This window comes from Notechis scutatus, chromosome 1, assembly GCF_049901735.1.
Source record: "Notechis scutatus isolate UNSWTSFEM ecotype Mainland chromosome 1, rNotScu1.2, whole genome shotgun sequence".
NCBI lineage: Eukaryota > Metazoa > Chordata > Lepidosauria > Squamata > Elapidae > Notechis > Notechis scutatus.
Window position 1 is genome coordinate 234528864 of NC_142009.1, and position 23454 is coordinate 234552317.

At 38.6% G+C, this 23454-nt stretch overlaps 1 protein-coding gene and 1 long non-coding RNA gene across 2 annotated transcripts in view; one reads left to right on the plus strand and one right to left on the minus strand.

The window, feature by feature from the left end:
- LOC113412496 (SITS-binding protein-like) overlaps positions 1-19029 on the plus strand; it is a 32020-nt gene extending 12991 nt beyond the window's left edge. The window contains exons 5-10 of the mRNA XM_026668169.2: positions 92-295; positions 2048-2316; positions 4839-4975; positions 8575-8696; positions 10629-10808; positions 17780-19029. Coding sequence (XP_026523954.2) covers positions 92-295; positions 2048-2316; positions 4839-4975; positions 8575-8696; positions 10629-10808; positions 17780-17953 — 1086 coding nt within the window. The 3' untranslated portion in view covers positions 17954-19029. The remainder of the gene's footprint in view (positions 1-91; positions 296-2047; positions 2317-4838; positions 4976-8574; positions 8697-10628; positions 10809-17779) is intronic.
- Positions 1-23454, minus strand: part of LOC113412465 (uncharacterized) — a 76934-nt gene that overhangs the window by 9206 nt on the left and 44274 nt on the right. The window contains exons 2-3 of the long non-coding RNA XR_015746627.1: positions 22183-22424; positions 19748-19822 (exon numbers count right to left, since the gene is read on the minus strand). This is a non-coding gene — a long non-coding RNA (uncharacterized LOC113412465). The remainder of the gene's footprint in view (positions 1-19747; positions 19823-22182; positions 22425-23454) is intronic.

A 23454-nucleotide genomic window follows, 5' to 3' on the forward strand; every position in this document is an offset into this window, starting at 1 on the left:
ATAAGCAATTAGTCTTACAGCATACTGTAGTTCTTGACCTCTGCAACAAAGGTACAGTCTCATTGTGTTCTCTCTTCTCACTCCCTTGCAGGACCCCATCTATTTACCTCAGCTAAGAAGAAAAAGGCTGCATTCACTGAGATTTATCATGAACTACTTCTGTATGAAACCACAAAAATTTTTGATCACTCTGTCCCCTTATACAAGCATCAACTCACCAATTTTCCAAAGGTCCCTGCAAGAAGGGAAAGAAGAATTTTGGTTGAGCCGCCATTCTGAATCCGGTGACTATGCGGTACAATTTGCTAATGCTGCCTCTTTTACTTGGCCCATTGCATTTAGTGGTCATTTATATCATAGGATTATTTGGCCGCTTGGTTTATTTTAAAGGAAAATGAAAGGCAAAATTTGTATAAAATAGAGGTGAGTGATTGGAATGATTGTTTTGTCCTAAAAATTATGCCACACTCCAACTGATTCGGATGGACTCTCCTCTTGTTGGGATTTGGGTATTAAGGCAGGATGGAGGCATTTAACCCTGCTCAGCTCCCTCTATATCATTTTTTCCCCAAAGTTGTTGTCATCTACTTGCATGGACACAGGCACATTAAGGCTTAATCAGGATGGAGTGATATGCAAGATCCCCAATCCAAGTTGCAGGCACTTCTAATGTTTTTTTAGAGTTAGCAAATGTCAGAAGGAAAGAAACACATTACGGGTAATCTTCAACTTATGATCATTTATTGAGTGACTGTTTGAACTTAGGATGGCATTGAAAAAAGTGATTTATGATCAGTCCTTGCACTTATATTACAGTATCCCTATAGTCATGCACTTCTGATTTGGGTCTATGATTAACCACTCTTTTTTGTTGCTTTTGCAAAATACTGGATTACCTTGGGGAGACCCTAAACATCTACAGGCAGTCCTTGACTTACAACAAGTTCATTTAGTGACTGTTTGAAGTCACAACAGCACGGAAAAAAGGGACTTCTGACCGTTTTTCACACTTTATGACCATTGCAGCATTCCCACAGATCAAAATCCAGATGTTTGGCGACGGATTCATATTTATGACGGATGCAGAGTCCTGAGGTCATGTGATTGGTTGTTTTTTTTTAAAACTTCTAACAAGCAAAGCCAATGGGGAAGCCAGGTTCACCAAACAACCATGTTATAACTTAACAACTGCAGCGATTCACTTAATAACTGTGGCAAGAAAAGTTGTAAAAATGGGTCAAAACTTAGTTAACAACGATCTCACTTAGTCACAGAAAATTTGGGCTCCATTGTGGTCTTAAGTTGAGGACTACCTGTGTTGTGTTTCCTTCTGTAAGTGACCTTTGTTGCTCCAGAATATGTGGGAAGTCAGGGGGTGAGACATTCATTGGGCGATAGTCTTCTCCTGATCAAGTAGAAAGCGAGCGCTGATTAGACTGCAGTGACCTCAACATGCATTCAGCATTCTGGGGTTGCCTGAAAAGATCACAGTTATGCTTCAAAGGGTGAAGCATAACCTTGTGAAAGATTAAGAAGTGGAAACTTTGGCATGGAAATATTTTACACATAGTGTACACAGATGAGCATGTTGTGTGATGACCCGGAATGTTTTATATTGGAGCAGTACGAAAATGCTGTTAAATAAGTAAACACCTATCATGCAATTTCCTTTCAGTGTACACAGTGTGCAGAAAAAGAATAAGAAGTAGTAAGCCAAAGAAATAATAGGCCTGAGATAAGATATGGGAAAAGAAAGTTAAAATTTGTATAGTGAACACTATTCACTATACCTTTTCTGTCTTGGCAAACCAGTTGTGTTACCCCATATTCATTCACCTTTCATCTATTGACTTTTTTTCATTATGTTTTTCACCTCTATTCACCCAGTTTGCAGATCATACATAAATTCTATAAGTCTAATATTATACAATCAAAGCTGAGCCTTTTAGTCCTCCAATTTAGCAGATGAATTTAGTAGGCTAATCCATTTATAAGAATTAGCTTCCAATTCTGCTACAGCTTTCTTATGCCCACCTTTCTGTCACAGGTGCCACTCCTCACCAAATGGAAAGGGCAGTTTTCAGCCTGTCTGAATGTAACCAGTCAGGCTGCAGTGCTCTGGTACTTGGACCAGGTGAAGCTCCTGAAGCAACAACTGGGAGCAAAGTATGTGATTTTTGAAGGTAGTGAAGGCAACTTATTTATGGAACAAGCAATCTCACCTCCTGCAGAACTCAGAGGGGATAAGTACATTCGTATTTTGGCCTCAATAGCAACAATGTTGGGAAATTCATCAATAATTACTGGTGCTACAAGGTTAGTTTCATGAAAACAATATCACACTATACCTTGTCCTAAGGCAGGCCTGTCTTCCAATCTTTTATTTGTTTATTAAATTTGTCACCCGTCTTGCTGCAAGGTGACTCTTCAAAGCCTTTATTTTTAAAAAATAAAGTTCTTGGAGTTAGACAATACTTGCTAATGCTGTACTTCTTTGGTTTAGAGTTCTCTGCAATCACCTCCCCAAATTAGATCTCCCTCCCGCATTTCCAATTATGTTGTCTGTCTGAAAACTATGGGAATTGTGGGAAATGACCTCAAATACATACACTGCAGAGAGCACTAATTTGGGGAACGTGGCTGTCGTCAAAGATATTTTTTTTCTCCCTTCTTCCTGTTTTTAGGTTCAACATGGGATTAAGAACATTGGGTTAGTTTATTTTTCAGACAAAGTTCAACAAAGAATTAAGGAAAGTGCTGACTAGCCCTGAAGTCCTCCACCTCCTTTCTATAGCAATGTTTTTCTCAATCAGTTACTAGTGGAAAGGCTTATCGTGCATATTTACTATGGGACTATTTTCCCATTAATTTTCTGCAATGAAAGAGCAGTATATCATGGAATAAATGGTCTTTCCAGCATTTTTGGAAATGACAAAGAGTTCCATCTTATCTCCCAAAACATACAAGGGATGCCAAGGGTACCAAGATGATGACAACCAGTAAAAGGATGTGATTCACGGTTTACATTCCATGTTAAAAGCACTAGGATGGAGAAAGCTCATTCCTTTGGAAGGGGCATAGCATACATCCCAAGTTGCTGAAAGTGCACATAGGGATCAAGATGGGTTCAAGAGTTGGATTGTGATTCCTTTTACAATATATCCTTTTCTCTAATAACCTACAATAAAAAAAGGAAGGATTCTGTACTGCATATTGCAAGTAGATCTCATTTGCCAACACCCCTTCATCATGGACTCAATTTATGAGTGCCTTTTTTCTGAATGTGTACAGTGTGACTTGAGCTTCCATAAATTCTACTGCTATTGAAATAACAATCAATTCCATCTAAAAAAAGATCTCTATTTCAGCTGTGAAATGCAGACATGTTTTATTTTAGCTTAGAAGCAAGGTAGACATGCTCACAGGACTCAAAGTTATCATCCTATTCCAATATGCTGAGTTATTTTCTTAGGACACTTACACACAGCTATATTTTCCTTCTCAAACCCTCAAAAAGGAAGGTAAAGTTAGCATCCTATCCCCGCCTTGATCATTATCCCCACTTCACAATAAGTACATAAAGTATTGGTTATTGTAGGGCGCTACAACATCATTTGATAGTTCACCTCATTTTAAGCAGAAGAATGAAAGAATGCCAATGTGTCATGACCCTTAGCACTAATACGAGTGCCTGCTAATGGGAAACTCCATGGTGATCTAGCATCTTATGCCAGAAACTAGATGATTTGAGCAGATTGCTTTGATCACAATCTCAATAAGGACCTTTCCTTTGTCTTCCTACTCAAGAGGTTTTTATGCTCTAGGAAAGGGCCCTTCCACCAAAATTCTAGACCTCCCCAAATCCTGCATGAATATCTCTCAAACATCTCCTAACTCCATGCATTTGCAAGCAGCCCTCCTCACCTCTGTGCCACATAAGCCAGTGTTTTCGTCCCATTTTTTTCATTCTTTTCTGTTAAAAGGAGTTTTCTACACATGCAAGTCAATGACCCTTGTTCTGTATTGTACATTAGCATTCTTGTAAATAAACCGTTCTGATTGGCTAAGACGCGCGGCGACCCGATTGGTTGAGCGAGCCGCACTGATTGGCCCGCCGCGAATCCCCTGCGATTCGAAGAAACCGATTGCGGGAGATTCAAAGCGGTGTCATTGGCCGCGGCTTGGCCGGCTAGTTCTATAAAAGCCGCCGCCTGCCTTAGACGCACCAAGTCGATCTCGGGACCAAATAAAGAGCTGAAACTGGTCACTGACTCCCGAGCTTTCTTCCGCACGACGAACGTAACAACCCTGTCATTAATTCTAATAACCTTAGCAGTTAGAGCTATCATTTCATTGGGATAAACCTGAACAATAGAAATTCCAGTTAGTGTTTTTGAGTTCAGGCCTTAATCTGAACTTTTTGAATGGCTGCTTTCCATTCTTTTTGAATGGTGAAATTCTTTGTCTTTTAATCCCCCAACTGTCTTAAAAGAGCTTCACATGAGTCTGAACTGCATGTTGGAAAATATTTATCCCCTGGCCTTCCTTTGACCAAGTTCATTTTCTAGAGGGATTCTAGAAAGGAAACTTCAATTAGCCACTGTCCCCCCTCCATTTGCTGTATTCTAGTGAATAGCAGATCCCAAAGCCATCTATCCTGGCCTAGCCTTTCTATTTGGAAAGTTAGGAGTGATACATTAAAAGCAGGATCTGATTTCATGTTCAAGGTCCATTTGACTTTTTGTGATTTTGATGCAGCGTTTGGTATTTCCAGTAAGAACTTACTGGGCATTTGTGTAATTCCATGTTTACCATATAATTATTTGTATTGCTTACAGATCCAGCCACCTGCCACTCTTTTTCCAAATGAATCCACGACAATCTGACTGGAGTTACACGGGTTTGAAAGGGGTTATCCCATCTGTGCTTCATTATAGTCTTCTTGGTTATAATTTTTTCATTCCAGATGCAATAGGTATTATTATTATTATATAGTCTGCTTCTTTCAAAAGCTGTTTTAAAAGGCTAATACAGATATAAATGAAAAATCAGGCAATAACTTTCCAGTATAACATATTTATAAACAGAAAGTTACAAATCCAGTGCTGCCTTTTCTGTGTAATATTCAGGGGAGGGAATCCTTTTTGGAACTCGCTGCCGGTCAATCTGTATACCTAGATGTCTGGAACTCACTACCTGATTCTGTTGTCACCTGCTCAAACCCCATTCCTAAGAGGGGCGGGCATAAACGCACAATCGTGCCTACCGTCCCTGTCATATTGTCCCCAATTATTAGTTCCTATTTCTTATATTTAAACTTACATTTTTGCTTATTTCTATTGTCTTGTAAGCTTTTCACAAAATATAAATAAATAAAAGATAAAAAAATAAATAGATGGATTACTGGTCTGACAATAAAAGGCAGCTTTTAAGATTCCTATTGGAAGACAAATGTACACAAACTGACATCAATATCCAATTTTGCCACCACACTGGAGCTGTTTGATTTCAGTTATCAGGCATTAGTCTGCGTACTAGTAAAAACAATTGAAGGATATAAGTAGAAAATCCATATGCATTTAATCTTGGCTTCATTCATTCTAACTGATGAAAGCACAGGGATTTTTGGTTTTGCAGCTGATTCACAGCATGGATTACATCTCTTCAAGAACTCAAAGATATAGTATGTTTTCTTTGTGAAAGTTTCCCAGGTTTAATGCCTTCAGACTCCAAGTAGAGCTAAAATTGTTTTGATCAGGAAACTGAAGATATAAAACCAAATCAGTTTAATAATGTGTTATGTTGACAAATGACCTGATTAAAAGACAGTTTCCTTTGATAAGATATGAAACTTTGTTTCAGATTTCTGATTATGAATGAAAATTCCCAGATACTTGTGGCTGTTCTTCGTTAGCCATCAATTTGTACCATTTAGCTCAAGTTATGCCAAGAAGCTTTCTGGCCATCTGCAAAATCTAAAATAAAGCTATTGGGCATCTCCAAAATGTCATCACTTATCTTCTGTACTTGTGGAGGACAAGAAACATGGTATTTTTCAATTCCATGGATATGTCATCAACTTTATTTCTTTTAGTCTACTGACTTTCATTGTATGGCTTCAGGCAGCATTCAACATTTAGTCTTAAAATAATTGAATGCAGCAGGAAAAAAGGCAACCCCTTAAAAGCTGGGCAAAGAGATTGAAGCCCTTTTCTAAACTGAAAGAAGAAGGCAACCAGCCTCAGGAACAATGAGGAATCTGTTACCGAATAAGCAGAGCTAACTCTTCATGTCAAATGCATCCATCACAAGCCTGGGGAAAGGCATCCTGTTGAAGGTGGAATTGAATGGGGCAGATTGTGTGCAAATAGTTGTACTACGAAATAATTTGGCCTAAGCCACATTCATACGAAGTTAACTAAAAGCCTGAGGTGATTTCAGATTGCCTAAAATAAAAGTAGTTTCTGTAATTTCAAGGTCGTCTCTGAGTGTTGGAATACGCTGCTTTAAACTCTGTTCTCATAATCTGCAACAATCATGCTGTGCTAAGCATTGCCTTTCTAAAACACGCTTCATTGAATAAACAACTAGTTTGACATACTGTTGTTATGCCTTAAAACATGGTTTACAACCAGGGGTGGGATTCTACCAGTTCGCGCCTATTCGCTAGAACCGGTTGTTAACATTCTAAGCAGTTCGGAGAATCGGTTGTTAGAAGAAATTACTGGCCTAATCCTGTAAGGAAGGCAGGAAGGAAACATTCTGATGTTGCTTACAGAAGCTGCCTCTCCATTAACCCTTATTACATTCTTGGCAGGACTACACTTCCTGTCTCAGGAACTTCTCTGGAGTTTTTTTCCCTTCCTTTGCTGGTACTTTGCTTGTGTGGAGTGACCATTTAAAGTTACAATGGCACTGAAAAAAGTGACATGACCATTTTTCACACTTACAGCTGTTGCAACATCCCCACAGTCATGAGAGGCCAGGCGAGGAGATGCGTGCCTCGATGTGAGTGATATTGAGTTGGCCACGCCCAGCCAATAACATGACCACCAAGCCATGTCCACCCAGTCACATGACCACCAAACCACGCCCACCACCTAAGCCATGCCCACAGAACCAGTTGTTAAAAATTTTGAATCCCACCCCTATTTACAACCCAGAGGAAGTAAATGTGTATATCATGCTAAGGATGTGTCCTATTTTGCCAGATGGCCTTGTCCTGAATATGAGCCAGCAAACATTTCTGGAGGGTGGGAAATGATGTTGTTGTCTTCCAGGGGCTCTTGGCCAATGTAAATCCTCATATTATCACCTACATTTGCCTGACCGAAGTAGAAAGCAGGAGTTTCTGGCTTGTGCCAGCTCAAATGTTTCTGTCCAGTTTGTCTTATGCATTTTGCTTTCTTGTAGGCCATTCCCAGAATATGTATAATGTATTGCTTTGAGACATGCAATAACTTACTTGCAGATATAGTTCAATTTTGCATAACAAAGTCATTTCCTTGTGTTGTAAAACATGGCTTCATTTTTCATAAAAGCCAGGCTACCTACAGAATCTGCTTGGTCCTGTTACTTCAGCCTATTCCACTCGGTCAGGCAGGGAAGATACATTGCAGAAATGTGGGACTGATGAAGAGTTAGGTACTGTTAGAACAGACTCTCAATGGTACTTTAATTGTAGTAGCTTAGGTGAAAATAACAACCGTTGAGTTGGACTGGTCTTTAAGAGATCCAGATGCAATAAATTTGTGTTAATAAAAATATAATGTTTAACAAAAAGAAAGAAATAAAAGGCCCAGAAATATGAAACATTTAATCATTTCGACTCTTATGGTTTTGTCTATTTTTTTATTACTATTGTTATATAAGAGCAATGCTGCTTGAAAAATGAATGTGAATGTATTTGACAGAGGATGAAAGATTTCCCTTCTTTTAACAGGAAATTATCTGGTCATTTGTCTGAAATTCAGCTATTTATATTAGTATCGTACTGTTCCAGCTGGAAATGTGTATCGGTTTAATTTTTCATAATCTAAACCTACCAGGCCAATTATATTGCTTTGTCTGAAGAATCAGATAGTCAGAAATGTTATTTTCCACTACAATCATTATACAATTTTCTGACATATTTTAGAACACTTGCTCTGTTCAAATTTAATCAGTGGCAAAATGTGCGTAGGATCAGCCCTTCCTTGGTTTTAGTTCCTTTATTATTTGTGATCTTCACTTTTGTAAAAAAATAATGTTGATTTTAACAGCAATTCTCCTCCCCACCCCCAATCCCATACTCCTTTTCCCTGGTTTCTGCACTAGCAGATAAGGGACTGAGACTGTAAAAGCACAGAAACTCAACACTGGGTAGATCTGGGATATGATATTGATTATGCTATGTTTTAATACTGTCCTGGTTATCAAGAGAATAGAGAAGTGATTTTACAATGACTTGAATTATATTATCAACTCACTGTAGAGATTACTCATTTACTGAATCCAAAATTAAAGTTGAATACTAAAGATTTATCTCACATTTCGTATAGCCTGCTAATTTTGTTTTCTGTATGTTTTGTAAAGGTGGAACATTTTCAGCAGAATTTCTAACTGATGAAGAGCTATATATTAGATGGCTCCAAATTGTCACCTTCCTTCCAGTCATGACTTTCAGGACTCCACCATGGATCTGTTGTAGTGATTGGGTAGGTAAACTTCAGTGATCTATTTTTGTTTTCTAGTGGCACTAAAATCAAAGAAACCTTTTCCCAGGCTGATTATTTGCTTCCTTTCAAGTTCCTCTGAAAAAGATGTGCTTGTCCTTTTTAGTTGTTAAAGCTTGAGATCTCATGCAGATAAGACACAACAGAAATTTCTGAAGGCCCTCTCAAACAATCAATTTCATGTTTCTCTTTAGTTCTATTTTCCTTTTCACAACAATTCATTCTATTTTCTTGTGAGACTGGGTGTTTATGCCTTTACAGAAAGCCTCTTTTTGTCCTCAGATTCTAGTACATGTTCTTGTGATACTTTCCTTCTTAATATTGCAAACATTTGCCTTTTCATTTTCTCAATGTATTATTACTCCAATTTATGTTTACTTTCCTCCCTCATCAATTCATAATGATATTTTACTGTGCTTCCAACCTTTCATTTTAAGCTGCATGCTTTAGAACTAAATTTAGCCAAAACCTGGTTTGCCATGTCCACAATGCCATTCATGGGCTTCTTCTCTCTCCTAGCCAATTCCAAATCCTCTTCCTTCTCTTCCTCCTCCTTTACTTTGTCTCTTCTTTGTCCCTCTACCCACTCAGTTCCTTTTGCATTACTTCTTCCTTTCAATTTAGCTATTAGTAGCCTTCTCCTCGTGCCTTTTCATGTGCCTGCCAGCTTTGTAATCCAAATCATTAGCAGCAATTTTGTGTAACACTTGGCGATTGCTCTCACTTTCCCCTCATTGCCTTGGCCAGGACTCCCTTCAACTGGCCATGGAGGGGCACTAAAAAGGCAGCTAACTGGCACCTTTCCCTGTTCCTTGTTTTACTCACTGTGCCTCTTTTCAAATCAAGGGTAAAAAAAGCAGGCTTAAAAGGCCTTAACTGAAGATTGTATCAGAAGGATAGCAATGCAATTATGAAAAATAAGGGAGGGCAATGCGACAGGATGCCAGCAAGGTAAAAATGGCCACCAATGGGAAATCCCTGCCGCACTCCTCTACAGGAAATGCTGGAAGTCCTTAGCCCTGGTAGTACAGTAGTTAAGTCTAATAGTCTGGAGTTTGATCCAGATGGGGCTTTGTCTTCCATCCTTCCGAGGTCAGTAAAACAAGTACCCAGATTGTTGGGGGCAATATGCAAATAATGCTAACATTGAAAACCACTCAGAGAGTGCTCTAAATCACTATGGGGCAGTATATAAGTCTAAAATGCTATTGCTATTGTCATCATATTAGCCTAGATTTCCAGAAGCTTTACAGCATTGCTAGGGATACAGGGGGTGATGTTCCATTCCTATCAGAGGTGGAATCTCTCCATGGGGGCCTCATTCCTCTTAGTCTTTAACATTTTCTTCTTCTGATTGCCTGTGTGTTGCTACCTACCTCCCACATTTGGAATTCTTCCCCACTGCAATTATTTCCCATCTTGCTCCTTTTTAAAAACTTCTGGAAGCCCTTCCTTTCCCCCCCCCTCTCCTCTCCTCCCTTCCCTTCCTCTTTCCCTTTCCTTAACCTCTTTTCAGGACTCTAGGCTTTGACCAGCTGACTTTACACAAGTTGCTTTTCTACCATTTTTTCCCCTAGAAGTGTCTTATTAGGTTACATTTCAGGGGGCATGTGCAGTTGCTGCTGCCACTGGTAACGATGTAAAGTCTGACCACATTCAGTTCAGGGAGGAAATTTCCATCAGTGACTAATTATGTTGAGAAGCTGAATAAACTGATGAAATACCAAGACGTTCATGTTTTCTGGCTAATTCTATATCTACTCAGTGAGGTGTTTGCAAATAATGTTTGTTGCATCTACTACCTTGCAAATAATGTTTGTTGCATCTACTACTCATTAAGACATATTTTAAAACAACCTTTTGTTTTGATTTGTATTTTTTTTTAAAAAAACTATTGTCCTTCCTTTCTTACAGGTGTTGAACCTCACCAGGTACTATATTCAGAAACACCAGGATTTTGTGGTTCCACTCATTGAAAAATACAGCAAGGAATGGTTATCTAGGAGGGATCCAATTTTTCGACCCACCTGGTGGCTCAGCCCCACTGAGCCAGCTGCCTTTACCATTGATGACCAATTTCTCATAGGCGAGGAGGTAAGACATGGATTCTTTCCTTGCATATTTTAGGCCAGCTCCGAAGGGCTGATTGACATTTTTTTTACAGGCATATTAGAATACCTGAAAATGTCAGCTCCCTAAGGCTTTTAGAAATCTCTCTCCAGTTTAGGGGGGGAAAAAACCCTGAGTGCATCACAATATCTGAAAATACTTTTAAAAATACTGTACAGCACATCAGCAAAAAGGTATTTATTAAGACCGACATTGACAAAATATTATCCACTATTCCCTAACCTGATGGTCACTCCCATCAAAATTCCACCTAGTGCTGATGACGACCATCAAACACAGTGACACGGACACATTGGGAAGGCACACAGTTGAAGAAGAAAAAAAAACAGAAGACTTCTGCAATGATAGTTCTCTTTCATCAGCCTTTGGGAATTAATCTACTAGAATGTCAATGAGTCAATGGAAGTCAACCAGTGTGCATTACATGCTTGGGGCTATTTGTTAAAGGGAGGGAGAAAAAGGATTGTTTCTTTAAAGGCCTTTTGAAAAGCTGTCACAATTACGAGCATGGCTTGCCTGAACAGTGTGCATAGAATACTGTGCTTGCTTCATTTTAAAACAGATAATAGAAAAGGAAAGCTGGAAAAGAAAGTAAAAAATAAATAGAAGAATAGGTTTGATGTTCTTTTAAGCAACATAATTTAAGAAAGGCATGATAGAGATTTAGAATTTTTTCGTAAGTGATATATTAGCAATATATTAGATCTAAAATATTTCTATACTGCCTCAAATCAAATGCTTTTCTAAGCAATTTACAATAGATTTATGAAGTACCTATATATATATAAGGTACACAATACAGGTTTTTTACTACAAAGTTGGTGGGGGAGAGGAAACATTATCCAACATCCATGCAGCCAATGGCTTGGCTAAAGAAGTATATAATAGGTCTTTAAAAATGACTTACGGAATACAATGCCAAATCCTGGGGTTCAAATGTACCACCAGAAAGAAAGCTGCTCATGAGAAAATGCAGAATGGTTTTCTGCCAAAGTTGGCACATGCAGCTAGACTTAGATGGCTATAATGATCACCCATGTCTGTAACAGCAAAGATGGTCTACCAATATTCCAGTCCCCAAGTTGTTCAGGTCTTCATGTGCTTTAGGAACTAATTAGCATCCGGTGCAAATTGCTTTCACAGAAACAGCTAAGAGCTCTGTTCTACAATCTGGCCACTACGTTCTGCATCAGCTGCAGTTTTCAGATAAAGATAGCTCCAGAGGTGGTATTCAGCAGGTTCTGATCAGTTCTGGAGAACCGGTAGTGGAAATTTTGAGTAGTTTGGAGAACCGGCAAATACCACCTCTGACTGGCCCCGCCCCCGTCTATTCTCTGCCTCCGGAGTCGCAGCTGATAGGTTGGGTCTTCTTTTGTTGCCCTGCACAGGAGATCGGAGCTGGGAAGCAGGTTAGTGGGGTGTGGAGGAAGGGAGATTTTACAGTATCCTTCCTCCAGGAGTGGGGAGGGAATGGAGACTTTATAGTATCCTTCCCCTGCCACGCCCACCAAGCCACGCCCACAGAACCAGTAGTAAAAAAATTTGAATCCCACCACTGGATAGCTCCACATAATGGATAGCCTTAGAGTAATCGGCTCATCCATTTTTCCTTGAAGGGAAGCATTGTAAAATTTAACTTTTTTTCTCTCAGTCTTCATGGGTAATTCTAATGTCACTTCCTTAAGCCAAAGCAAGGAAGGAACAGAGCTGATCTTCTAGAAATTGGGCTGGAGGTTGTTGGGATTAATCATTCTCATTTCCTTCTGTCTGAACTTTATGAATTAAATATGTGTTTATTTGCTGCAAAGTCTTTATTCTGAGTTAGCTTTATTGGCCACATCAAATACCATTCTACTCAAATTTTTTCTAGAGTAGCACAAAATAAAAAATGAAAGTGAAAAATTTCCTTCCCATGCAGTCCCTTTCCACCTCCCCATTTTATATCACTGGATTTCTATCATTGGATAGAGGATGCACTAGAACGATTGTGAATGATGTGACATTTTCCACAGGCACAAAACAGCTCAGCAACATTGTTTCATGGAAGAATTTGCAATGCATCAGGAAAACAATTACCTAAAGTTTTACAGATGGAAATGGGGCTTTGGTATACAAGATATGGATGGGAACTTACATGGTGTTCCCTCACTGTAGGTGGAGTCCTTTAACTGTAGACAGATACAAGTACAGGATCTAACGCACCTTTCCAGCTTCAATGCTCTTGTTCCTCTCTTCTTTTTCTCATATGCCTTCTGCTAGAAAACTGCAGGAAAAATGATCACTCTCCTCTTGGTTTATTTATTTTGTTTATTTATTTATTTATTTGATTTGCCAATTGTTTACAAGATAATAAGTATAAGCGTATACATAGTTGTGAATACATGAAATGGGTACATATAAGAAAAATAAAAGAATAAGAGAAACAATAGGACAGGGACGGTAGGCACGTTGGTGCGCTTATGCACGCCCCCTACAGACCTCTTAGGAAGGGGTGAGGTCAATAGTAGACAGTCTAAGGTTAAAGTTTTTGGGGTTTGGGGAAGAGACTACAGAGTCGGGTAGAGTACTCCAGACGTTGACCACTCTGTTGCTGAAGTCGTATTTCCTGCAATCAAGTTTGGTGCGGTTTACTTTGAGTTTGTATCTATTGTGTGCTCTTGTGTTGTTATGGTTGAAGCTGAAGTATTCATTGACAGGTAGGACATTGCAATGTATGATTTTATATACCATGCTTAAGTCAGACCGAAGACAGCGTAATTCAAGGTTTTCTAGTTCTAGAATTTCAAGTCTGGTGGCATAAGGTATTCTACAACGAGTAGAAGAGTGGAGAACTCTCCTTGTGAAATATTTCTGGACTTTCTCAATTGTGCTAATATCAGATACGTAATGAGGGTTCCAGACTGATGAACTGTATTCGAGTATTGGTCTAGCAAATGTTTTGTATGCTCTGGTTAGTAGTGTGATATTACCAGAGAAAAAGCTACGTAGGATTAGGTTAACAACTCTTAATGCCTTTTTGGCTATGTAGTTGCAGTGGGCTCTAGCACTTAGATCATTAGAGGTGAGTATTCCAAGGTCCTTTACAGAGCTTGGGTCATCAACAAGTTCTTGACTATTCAGCTTGTATTTTATTTTCTGATTTTTTTTGCCAATATGTAAGACAGAGCATTTATTTGTTGAGATTTGAAGTTGCCATTTGTTTGACCATTCAGATACATAGTCGAGATCTTTTTGAAGGGTAGCAGTATTGTCTGTGGTATTGAACAGCTTTTACATCATCAGCGAAAAGAACGCAATTGCTCTTAATATGATCGCAGAGGTCATTTATGTAGGGTATGAAGAGAGTTGGTCCTAGAACACTGCCCTGGGGGACACCACTATTGACAGGTACTGGATTTGATAGGACGTTCCCGATTTTGACCATTTGTTGTCTGTTTGACAGGAATGCTTCTATCCAGTTATTCAGTTGTCCAGAGATACCATAGGATTTTATTTTTAGGAGTAGTTTGTCGTGTACCACTGAATCAAAGGCTTTACAGAAGTCTATGTAGATTGCGTCTATTGCTTTGCCCTGGTCGAGTTGTGTCGTCCATATGTTTTTGCAGTGTAAGAGTTGCAGATTACAGGATAGTTTTTTTCTGAAACCAAATTGTTTATTGGAGAGTAGGTTGTTTGTCTCTAAGTGGAGGATAATGGATTGGTTAATAATTGATTCCATGACTTTACAGGTGACGCAGCATAAGGAGATTGGCCTGTAATTTTCAACTAGGCTTGGGTCTCCCTTTTTGAAGATGGGGATGACTGTGGCTTGTAACCATAGGTTGGGCAAGGAGCTGGTTCTGAAAGATTTTTCAAAGATTATGCTTAGAGGTTTGGCTATGGCAGTGGATAGCTTTCTTAAGAAGTAGGCACATATTCCATCCGGTCCAATAGATAGAGATGGTTTTAGATTGCGTAGTGATTTTTCAACATTGTCTTCTGTGAAATCGATATGTATTAGATCATTGTTGTTATCTGTGGTACGGCTAGGAAATACTGGGCATGATCCATTGCTGTTTACAAATACTGAGCCGAAGAATGTGTTAAAGATGTTGGATTTAATGGTGTCGTCGTTGCAGTCTTTACCATCAGGTCCTATCAAGGGAGGGATGGACCTTGAGTCTTTAGTTTGTTGTTTACAAAATTGTAAAAAGCACGGGTGGAATTGGTGCTTAGAAGGTTTTCCTCTTGTTTAATGTGATAATTGGTGCATTCGGTCTTTATCTGGTGGCATAAATTTTTGTATCGGTTTTTGAAATTGGCAACGTGACCAGATTTGTTTTTCCGCCAGAGTGATCTCTTTTTGGATTGAAGTTTCCTTATTGATATGGGTAATCTGCTTTTTGTTTTGTTTTGGGAGTTGTTGTTGGAACATATAGTTTGATGATTCTTTTGACTTCAAGTAAAAATATGTTGTAATGGTCTTCAACAGTATTGCATCCAGTGAATAGAGATTGCCAATCAAGGGATGAGAGATCGTTGTCTATAAGATCATAGTTGCCTTTTTTGAAGTTACAATTGGGGATTACATCATTGTGGTGATTTTTGTGTGGACGTATGTTGAGACAAAAGTCAATCATATTGTGGTCACTACTGGAAAAGGGTTCTTTAGTTTGTATTCCGTAAATTAAATTCAAACTATTGCAGAAGATGAGATCGAGGCAGTTGTTTAGTCTAGTGTTGTTGGTTACTAGTTGTTCCAGTCCCAGATTTGTAATAGCATTATAGAAGGTTGTGTGTATGATTTCAGTTGTACAGTCATTTAGGGTCCAGTCAATATGAGGTAGATTGAAATCACCAAGAAGGATAAAAGGGTATGGGCAGGATGCAGCCCATGTTAGTAATGTATTTAGCTTGTTTACATGTTCGATGTCATAATCAGGTGCTCTGTAACATAGTAAGAATTGAATTGTGATATTTAAGGATAGTTCACAGATGATGGTTTCAGGAAGGGCAAGCTCCTGGGTAACTTGGATATTTTTTAGATGTAAGGATTTTTTATAGAATATAGCAACACCACCTCCTCGACGATTTTCAGACTGTTTCATAATAAAGTATCACTCGGCATCCTTTTGCTCCACCTGATAGTTGGACTTCTGAAAGAGAGCTAAACTCATGTTCCAAAGGTGCCTGTATATGGCTTTAGCACTTGTTCAAAAGAATACTACTGTTATGTTTAAAAGTAGCTTTAAAAAGCCTATCGAGCAGTGGGAGCCTAACAAGCTGAACACTGAAGTAGGATCTTTGCTGTTTCATTGCACAGTGTTGCAAAAAACTGTGAGTAAAGAACAGGCTTTTTACATACCCTGTAACTGAACGGATAAGCTCCATAGGATTGGAGACCCAGTCGGTAGATTGTCATGTCCTTTCCTTCAGCTAATTCTTCTCCCAATCCTAAAAATCCCGTGTGCAAAGCTTGGAGAAACTTTGAGAGATGATCAAATCTGCTAGTCCATCAAAACTGTTTCTTCCTATCTCATTTCCATCCCAATTAAGAGGGTGACTGATGGATGCTTTGTCATGGCCAGGTGACATTTGGTAGAAAGCAAGCAAAACTATGGTGATAGAATCCACCCATCCCATTCCTTAACTTGCCTTGCACACAATAAAGAGAAGGATACAACCATTTAATAGCACCCTTATGCTGCAGGTTAAGGATCAGCACAAGAGAAGTGAATGATGTGGTTGCTCCTTTGTGATCTAAATAGTGTTGAAAGCTATTCAGATTTGATTCCAAAAATTGTCTTGGAGTGTGAGCATAGCATTTTGTCTGCTAATCTTTAAAGCAACTATGTCATTTCACTGATTTGCATGGCTGTCCTCTGCAATTTCCTCGTGACACATGGAAAGCCAAAACTACTTTAAGGAATTGTAAGCCAGTGCTGTATTCACACCACTTCACACTCTAAAATGCCTTTCTGAATCAAAGCCAAAGCAATGCACAGCTCTCTTGTTTACAACGCATATTTCTATGAGATATTTTGGACCCTAATAATCCCAACTATTTCAAACTTTGTTTGTCAACATGGTTAAGATAATTGTGTGCTATGTCATATCATTAATTAGTATTAACAGGCATCTGGGAAGAGATGAGAGAATAATTAATGCTTTAATTACTTTTTTAGTTAAAGTTCAAATACAGCCAATATCTAATTAAATGTTGAAGCATTTTTATTTGTTGATTATGATTCATCTAAAAAAATAATTGCTGTTGTATCGAGGCAACAAAACATTGATCTTTAATATCTTTTGCTGTAATACTGCTACATGGCAGGATCTCCAGTGTTCTCTTTATTCCAGTTAAGAAAATCTTTACCATAGAGTTACCTTACCTATTGAATTTTTGCTGCCTAGATCCTGTATCTTCTTTATTATTTTGGATTTGATAAGCATCTGAAGCGCTGGGGTGTATAATAATACCTACTTAAATTTGCAGTGTTGATTTAAAAATCAATGACAAACCTTTAAATAAATATTTTTGCTCTAATTCTTTAAATCATCTGGTTGTTAAATATTAAAAATAAGCAGAGCAGGTTTTTTTGTCTCCCTCTGGACTCCTTTCCTTGAAACTTCTACTTTAGACAAAAGAGAATTTCCCATATTATATAGTCAATATATATCATCGCATAATAGAAATGACTACATTGCAATTATAAGTCTTAAATATTTTATACATAAAGTAAAAAATTGGAATTACAGGTGTAGGATAAAAATGTCTCTTACTGTTTTAAAGTGTGTCTGTCTGGGCAATTTTGTGATGTGCCTAGAGCTGGTCTGATCAAGTATTGGTGGACAAGTTTCAAGTGAGCTTCATATCTTCTGTGTTAAGACCAACTATATTTATACACATTTTGTCTCTCAGATAATATTAATGAGATTATCTTTGTTAAATGCAGGTTCTGGTTGCTCCAGTAACAGAACAAGGGCAATTCCAGAGGGATATCTACCTACCTAGAGAAGGTCAGAAATGGATGGATACCAACACTGCCCAGATGTTTGATGGGGGAACCTTCCTTAGGAATTATTCAGTGCCTCTTGTGGACGTGGCTGTTTTTATTAAGATTTCCTAGACTCTGGAATTTCTCAGATTTCGGGACATTTATCCATGCTGCAGAGAAGAACTGCTGACAGGACTTATGTGGCTAACTGTAAGTTTCTTGAAGCTACCAGCCAGAGATGCAATTTTCCAAAAAGTATCTATATTAAAATAATTCTGAAAGGAAATTGTTTCATTCCTATCATTTAAGTTTTAAAAAATAATAGAGAAATCTCTGTCTATGTTACTATCACTTTGTATTTTGAAACCCCAGGTGCTGGTTTTCATTGTCTAAGAGACATTTGAAGCATCCTGTTAATTGGGGGAAATTATGCATGATCATTGTTATGCCAAACCACATTACTTCCCACTATCCCTAACAGTCAGGAAATGAACTTGATCTTTATTTTTTAAAAAAATAGGGTAGTAAAATAAGAGGAACCTAAACTTTTCTGTGGTACTGGACTGCTATAAATTGGCTAGGAGTCAACCTTTCTGAAATGTTTATAGTTTGTTAGACTGTGTATAAGCAGGCAAATAATTTTTCATTTTAACAATCCACCCTTATTTTACAGGTTATTTTTATATACATTTTATTACAAGTTTTAGAAAGAAGATTAAAAAACTATCAAAAACCATTAAAAAGTAAGGAAAGAAAGGAAAAGAAAGAAAGAACAAAGGTACAAAAAGAAAAAAGTTATAGAAAGAAGCTTCCAATTTTCTTCTGTAGCAAATACAAAAATATCTCTTTATGGTTACAAAAAGCCCTCCTTTTTCTATTACCTAATATTTTCTAATTATCAGAACCACAAATCAAAAGGTTAGGTGTTTCATGCAGAAAGTCTATAAGGGGTTTCCAGTCAGCAGTAAATGTAGATGTTTTATTTTCTATTATCAAAAAAGGCCATTTAGCCACCTCTGCAAGTTCCATCATCTTCAGCCATTCCTCCATTGTGAGTAGTGCTAAACCTTTCCATTTTTGAGCATGTAATAATCTTGCTACAGTTATATATACAAAAACAAAGTCCCATGAGTTTTTCAAGCTGTTTAATTATTATACTAAAAGAAAACTGGTTAATAAAGAATGCTGAACTTTTCTTGTTTATCTGACCTAGTTTAAAAATTAATTGAACCAAAAATTATTTTAAGCTTTGTGAATGAAAATACTTAAACCATTATCTGTCTAATTCATCCATCCATTTTACATTTTATTTGTTTCATTTATGCCCACTGCAATTGATCAGAGGCTTGGCAGTTTACAACAACTAAGAGCAAATAAACACAAGGCCTCAGAATTAAAACATCCACAGCAAGACTCAAATAAACATTATAAACCATTAAATTAGGTGCCTAAAATAAATCAAACAATGCTAGATGTTCTGTTATCCATCAGGATCAGCAGGTTCTTCCAGGTGGATTATATCCTTAGGAGGAGGTGCTTTGCAAAGTGGCTTGCTGCCAAGAAGCGAAAGACTTTTCAGCTAACAACAAATATTTTGAATTGTAGCCAGAAGCTCATAGGAAGCTTCTGCAGAGCCCAGAGCATAGATGTGATAGGCTCACGATGACAAGAGTAACTGGGCTGCTGCCTTTTGGATTAAATGAAGCTTCTGAGCGTCTAGGAACATTACTGGTTCCAATGTCTCCCCTGGGTGCCAGCATCAAAGTCATAGTGCAGATGGTGGTAAAATCTGCAGCTCCTCTCAGTTCCACCATTACTGTGAGCTCCAGCTTTCCTGCAGTGAAGCTTTCAAACCTCCTGAGATCTCCTTCATCAGGTATCCTAGCTTTTAGATTTGTCATTGCCAATAATAGTAACCCACCTTACCTTTAAAGGCAGCTGCAGCTCCACCAAACAGCAGAGATGAGTCAATTGCTTTATTTGCTATTGTTGTCACCATACCTGCCAGATGAGATAATTTAGTAATCAGATGTTTTCAGTATTCCTATGCCAATGACAATTAAATTCTCCCAATTCTCTCCTAAGCCAGAGGTGGTATTCATCAGGTTCTGACCAGTTCTGGAGAACCGGTAGTGGAAATTTTGAGTAGTTCGGAATACCACCTCTGACTGGTCCTGCCCCCATCTATTCTCCGCCTCCCAAGTCCCAGCTGATCAGCTGGGTCTTTTTTTGTTGCCCTGCACAGGAGAATGGAGCTGGAAAGCAGGTTAGTGGGGTGGGGAGGGAATGGAGATTTTACAGTATCCTTCCCCTGGAGTGGGGTGGGAATGGAGATTTTGCAATGTCCTTCCCATACCACACCCACCAAGCCATGCCACACCTACCAAGCCACGCCCACAGAACCAGTAGTAAAAAAAATTGAATCCCACCAGTTAAACTTCACTTTCTGCAGCCAGCCAAACTCCTGGGTTACAGATCTGGGTCCATCCAAGCCAATACTGTACAGCCACTAGATCCAGGACCACTCCAAGCACTCATTTGTGTCTACCAGCCAACGTTCTTCCCAACATTTCCAAGCCAAATTCACAGAACAGACCCTTTAAAGCCGCTATGACCAAATACCATCTTAAAACCCAGATACACATATAAATACATACACAACAACTAACTACTCTCCATTTGTAAAATCAATTCTTCGATAATACCTTAAGGCAATGTGTATACTGTGACCACAGAGTAAAAAATGAGGCATCGCATTAAAATCTGCAACACAGGTAATACAGAAAATCAGCCACCCTTTCTGTAGCTGATAGCACATTGAAAGCAGTTGAAATGATAAATTTTAGAATGTTTAAACAGAAAAGATAGTGGTAAAGATCCCCAAATTGTCCAGGATACTTGCTCTCCAGTTGGGTGACAAACGTAGGTATGAAATATATCACTGCAAGAACCTACTGTGGGAAATGTTCTCATTTTGTCTTCAGCATTGTCAGCCATCAAGGTAGATCAGACTAGGGTTAGGGTTAGGAAACCAAAGCCACAGAGGACAATACTACTTTTATTGTAAAACTATAATAATAGAATCTTGTAAGTCTGAATGTGTTTCTCCCTCTTCCTTAATCTTCATGTGAAATAGGGAGGGGCTGGTCTGAAACATTTACTCGTTCTTGCCCTGGACTTGGGCCCCTTTCATCTGATCGTTGTCTTGGTAGAAGCACTTCCTCCTTTCCCTCAAGGCCATTCCCTTAGACCTCTGCAATGTTGCCTTCCTATTTGCCTCCATGACTAATTTAAAGCCAGTGGGGTCAACATATAAGTCAGTTGATTGCAGGAAATACGACTTCAGCAACAGAGTGGTCAATGTCTGGAATACTCTACCTGACTCTGTGGTTTTTTCCCCAAACCCCAAAAACTTTAACCTTAGACTGTCTTCTATTGACCTCACCCCTTTCCTAAGAGGTCTGTAGGGGGCGTGCATAAGCGCACCAACATGCCTACCGTCCCTGTCCTATTGTTTCTTTTATATATTTTTTATTTTTCTTATATGTATCCATGTATTCATAACTATGTTTTTACTTATACCTATTATCTTGTAAGCAATTGACAAATAAAAATAAAAATAAAATAAAAGTTAATAGTAGTAACTGTGAGAGGGATCTTGGAGGCCTAGTGGACAATCGCTTAAATATGAGCCAGCAGTATACTGCAGCTACCAAAAAAAGCCAACACAGATCTAGGCTGCATTAACAGAGGGATAGAATCAAGATCACGTGAAGTGTTAATGCTACTTTATAATGCCTTGGTAAGACCACACTTGGAATACTGCATCCAGTTTTGGTTGCCACAATATAAAAAAGTTGTTGAGACTCTAGAAAGAATGCAGAGAAGAGCAACAAAGATGATTAGGGGGCTGGAGGCTAAAACATATAAAGAACGGTTGCTGGAACTGGGTATGTCTAGTTTAGTGAAAAGAAGGACTAGGGGTGATGGCAGTGTTCTGATATCTCACAGGTTGCCACTGTCGTGCCCCTGGTGGAGACTGACTCTGAGGGAGAGGAGGAACAGCCGACAGAGTGTGGAAGTGTGGCTCCGGAGGTTCTGGAGGAGGCTAGGGAAGGGCAGAGACCAGCTGAGCAGTCAGAGGAGGACCCAGGCCCATCTCCTCTCCATCCTAAGGCACTCAGGGAGGAGAGGATAAGGGAGAGATGTGGTCTACTTGGGAGGAGAGAGCCTTGATCCTTTTCATGGGCTGCAGCTGTGACAACTGAATAAGAGTATGGACCTGCGTACTGGCAAATGCTGGAAACAAAGCGTGTAAATATCTCTAGTTTATAGTTCCTCTCTGAGTTTGGCGTCCTTACAAGTATGTGTTATCTGTGGACATCCTCCAGCCCTGATCTTGCCTGGTTTGTGTTGTTTTCTTCCTTCTTCATGTAACTGTGCGGGAATTTTTTTGTCTTCCGTCAAAGATATTCGGAGCTTGGAAGCAAAATGAAGGAATAAAAGGGGCTTCACCTATTTTCTGTGACTGTGTTTGTTTTGTATCCCACCCTGGGTCATCACAGCCACAAAGAAGAGAGACTCAAGTTATTCTCCAAAGCACCTGAGGGCAAGACAAGAAACAATGGATGGAAATTAATCAAGGAGAGTAGCAACCTAGAACTAAAGAGAACTTTCCTGACAATTAGAACAATTAATCAGTGGAATGACTCGTCTCCAGAAGCTCTGAATGCTCCATCATTGGAGTCCTTTAAGAAGAGACTGGACAGCCATTTGTCTGGAATGGTAGAGGATTTACTAGTTCAGCAGGAGGTTGGACTAGAGGACCTCCAATGTCTCTTTCAACTCTGTTATTCTGTAATGTAATCTATAAATATATATACAGACGAACACAATACAGAAGCCTGATGATGGCAGATGAGATTCTGCCGAAACGTTGCTACAACTTTAAAAGCACAATTATAATGATGTGGGAAAATACCCGAACAAAGCTGAATACCATACATGTAAGTACCAAAACTTAGAAAACTTAAGATATATATATATATATATATATATATATATATATATATATATATATATATATATATATATTAAGATAGCTCACTGTGCACAAAATTTAATTTAGTCAGAGTAACAGTTCTACCACCATTTAACTGCAAAAAGTTTGGTTTGAGAGGTTTTGTGGTTTCAACTAGGACATTATGTCTTTTTCAAGTTATCCTTCATCAAACTTTATTTCTTCCCATGATGCTGGTTGTCTTGCAATTGAATGCTGGATTGTAGTGACATCAAGTGGAGAAGGACTTTTAAAACAGCCCTTATTTAGTTACCCTTTCTGGATTTCTTCTATTATTTTAGTCATATCTTGTAAGTAAACTGAAGATGTGCAGAATTTTCAGTTCCATTGCAGATACTTATTTCCTATGCAATGAAGTCCAGAGTGGGTTTCCTGAAGACAAAATCCCAGGAGTTTAGACCATAGAAAGTGTAGTTATAGTGAAGGATGAAAAATGTCTGGATTTATTTGATTTCGTAAGCGAACACTATGACTATAGTTTACTGAAATGAAACTTTTCCTTTTTATATGAGAAATCCTCAATAAAATCTAATCTATTTTTTTCCAGCTGTGT